This window comes from Acyrthosiphon pisum, chromosome X (assembly GCF_005508785.2).
Source record: "Acyrthosiphon pisum isolate AL4f chromosome X, pea_aphid_22Mar2018_4r6ur, whole genome shotgun sequence".
Taxonomy (NCBI): Eukaryota; Metazoa; Arthropoda; class Insecta; order Hemiptera; family Aphididae; genus Acyrthosiphon; species Acyrthosiphon pisum.
Genome location: NC_042493.1, coordinates 26,984,721 through 26,988,040, shown reverse-complemented (window position 1 = coordinate 26,988,040; position 3,320 = coordinate 26,984,721). Strand labels below are relative to the sequence as shown.

The 3,320-nt window shown below is 34.0% G+C and overlaps 1 protein-coding gene across 1 annotated transcript; it reads left to right on the top strand.

Annotated features, from left to right (window-relative positions):
• The first annotated feature begins 930 nt into the window (after window positions 1–930).
• Window positions 931–3,059, top strand: LOC103308039. Its single transcript, XM_029485075.1, has 5 exons — window positions 931–2,209; window positions 2,266–2,376; window positions 2,442–2,653; window positions 2,813–2,890; window positions 2,988–3,059. The coding sequence occupies exons 1-5, from the start codon at window positions 931–933 to the stop codon at window positions 3,057–3,059; spliced, it is 1,752 nt and encodes a 583-aa protein (XP_029340935.1).
• Window positions 3,060–3,320: the final 261 nt, after the last annotated feature.

Here is a 3,320-nt window from a genome sequence, read left to right as displayed (position 1 = left end):
TATATTATAAAGGTGTATAATATTTTCTTCTACATAATCAATATCTATCATTTGTGTTTAATCATTGCTTTCATCGGTATATTTTGCTTATTATACCTAGTGAAGTCGACAGTGATTGAAAATCAACGTTTCGTAGAACTAGATACATCAAGCACAACAATATTATACAGTACTTTATTTTAAATTTAGTATTTAATAAATATATAATGTAATATTAATAATTATTAGTTATAACTAATAAAATATCTAGGTAAATCATAGAATATAGTTTAATTTATGATATAACAAGAAATGTTTATAAAAACTCAAATTATTCATCAACAAGTAGGTACAAACCTTAAATGTTGATGGGAATATAATAATGTTCCTCAGGAAGGCAGGCCGTCAAAATGATAGATATGTTCAAGGACAGATTGGTCTATTTCCTGTAAGATATGAATTTTGATAATATTTGACAAGTGAAGATATAAAATAGTTTGTAGTTATTTTTTCTACACTAACTGAAGAGTAATATCAATGGATATTTTTTCTCTTATCATGTGAACTCATGTCAAAAATTCTATTACTCAAATTTACTTATTGTATTATATTAAATATAGATTGTAAATAAACTTTTATAAATAAAAAAAAAAAAAAAGTTATTTTTTCTATTAACATTTTTACAGGATGAAAACATTTAACTATCAATTGCCTGCTTAAGAGACAGTTTGTTTGTGGCACAAGCAAATTTTTTATTATATACTTACTAACTATAATAAACTTAATATTTTGTGACAATATGTGATAATCGCTACCTTTTTTATATATGATTATATTCTGTAATTGTATTTTATTATTTATTTATATATACATATATATCGCTTGAATAATTATTTCCTATTGATAGATTAACGATTCTAAGCAGAAAGATGAATGTATTGATTTTACAAGATGTGCATTGTGTATAAAAGTGTGATTCGCAAATACAAATTAAGTGGGCAGTCAGCGTTGAAGGAACACATTAAGATTTGTGGGGGACATAAACCTATCTTACCTGAGATGCCGAAGGAGGGGGAGTGTGCTGAATTCAAAGCGTGGAGAAACACTCAAAGACACCCCCTTGTAATTTACGCTGATTTTGAGGCGATCTTGGTGAAAACGGAGGAGAAGAGAGATGGGAGTACAACGGTTATTCAGAACCATGAAGCGATGAGTTACGGGGTTTTAGTGAAGGCGAGCGAGGACGTGCCGGCAGAGTTATTGTTTCAACACGAGATACCGGCGGGGCCGGTAATCTACAGAGACAGTGAAAACAGGAAGGACGTGGCGAAACATTTTGTGGAGACGATAGTTGAGGTGGCCCGGAAAATCGAAGGTCTAATGAAGACGAATATTCCATTAATCATGACCGAGGGCGAAGAAAAAACACACCAAGAGTGTAGTCTGTGTAACTTATGCAATTGCATATTAGCCGGGGGCGATAAGGTTAGGGATCATGATCATTTGACAGGCAAATTTAGGCAGACATTGTGCTCGAGGTGTAACTTTGAATTACAACAGCCTAAATTTGTCCCCGTTTTTTTTCATAATCTCTCAAACTACGACTCGCACTTCATAATATCTGAACTTGGTTATGACACCCAGGCTATCAACATTATACCGAACAGTGAAGAGAAATTTATATCTTTCTCGAAATATATAAGTAGTACCTTCAGTGTTCGGTTTATCGACACGTTCAGCTTTATGGCGTCGAGATTGTCGTCCCTGGCTGAAAATTTGGTTACACCCGAACATGAGAACTTCCGTGAGACAGCTAAACATTTTGTCGCCGGAAATGTGCCGCTCGTGACTCGAAAGGGGGTGTACCCGTACGAGTACACGGATAGTTGGGGGCGGCTGGAGGAGAGACGAATACCGAGGAAAAGAGAGTTTTATAGTACGTTGACGGAGACCGGGATAAAGGAGAGTGACTTTGAGCATGCAAAGGAGGTCTGGGACCACTTTGGTTGCAGGACGCTAGGCGAATATTCTGATTTATATTTAAAAATCGACGTTTTATTGTTGGCGGACGTCTTTGAAAATTGTCGTGATGTCTGTATGAAGACATACAATTTGGATGCAACACACTACTTCACCGCACCCGGGCTGAGCTTTGACGCAATGTTGAAATTTACAGGACAAAAGTTGCAGCTGCTGACTGATTATGACATGTTGTTAATGTTTGAAAATGGTTAGTATTAAATATTATTTAAAATATATATATAATAATCTTATATATTTGTATAGGTATTCGTGGGGGATTGGTACAGGCAAGCATGAGGTACGCGAAGGCGAATAATATAAAGACCCCAGACTATGACAAGACTAAGGATAAATCGTGGTTGATATATCAGGACTGTAAGTAAATTTATTTTTTTTATTTTTTTTTAAATTTTCTCATATTTAAACTTTAAACTTTTCAGGTAATAATCTCTATGGTTGGGCTATGAGTGAGTACATGCCATACGGGGACTTCAACTGGGCTGAATCCAACTTGAACGGATTGAGTGAGATGTCACCAACGTCAGATAAGGGTCGAGTATACGAAGTCGATGTATCATACCCACAACACTTGCACGATCATCATAACGACCTGCCTTTCCTAGCGCAAAATGGTATACCACCAGGCTCGAAGGTAAAAAAATTGATGGCAACGTTTCAACAGAAGAGGAATTATATTATACATTATAGGAACCTCCAGCAGGCAATTGAAAATGGGTTGATAGTTGATAAAGTAAATATTTTAATTTTAAAAGCTTTTAATCAGATTTATACATTTTTTCTTATTTTATAGGTGCATAGAGTTTTAGAGTTCAGTCAGTCTGCATGGTTGGCAGATTACATTAACTTAAACACTGAAATGAGGAAGAAGGCAATGAATGACTTTGAGAAAGACTTTTTCAAATTAATGAATAACGCTATATTTGGTATGTTACTTTATTTATTGAATTTAACTATTTTACTAACAGTTTTTTTTATTTTCTAGGGAAGACTATGCAATCGAAGAGGAAGGATATGAAGATAGAGTTGGTTTCATGTGAGAGGAGGTTGCAAAAACTTATAAACAAGTGTACGTTCAAACACTGTACCAATTATAATGAAAACCTAAACGCTGTCGCTTTGGAGAATAAAATTATTAGATTCGATAAACCTAAATATATTGGTAAATATACTTTTTACCACTTTTATCATACATTTATTAACACATTTTATTATTTTTCAGATTTGCAGTACTGGACATATCAAAAACAATGATGTATGACTATCATTACAATGTAATTGAAGAAACACTATGGGCCCTA

Bases quoted from the DNA above. Each gene is read 5' to 3' on its own strand.
- LOC103308039 (XM_029485075.1), top strand. From the start codon at position 931: ATGTGCATTGTGTATAAAAGTGTGATTCGCAAATACAAATTAAGTGGG. The intron at 2,377-2,441 runs GTAAGTAAATTT...TAAACTTTTCAG, and splicing joins GTGGTTGATATATCAGGACT to GTAATAATCTCTATGGTTGG. The intron at 2,891-2,987 runs GCAATGAATGAC...TTTTACTAACAG, and splicing joins ACACTGAAATGAGGAAGAAG to TTTTTTTTATTTTCTAGGGA.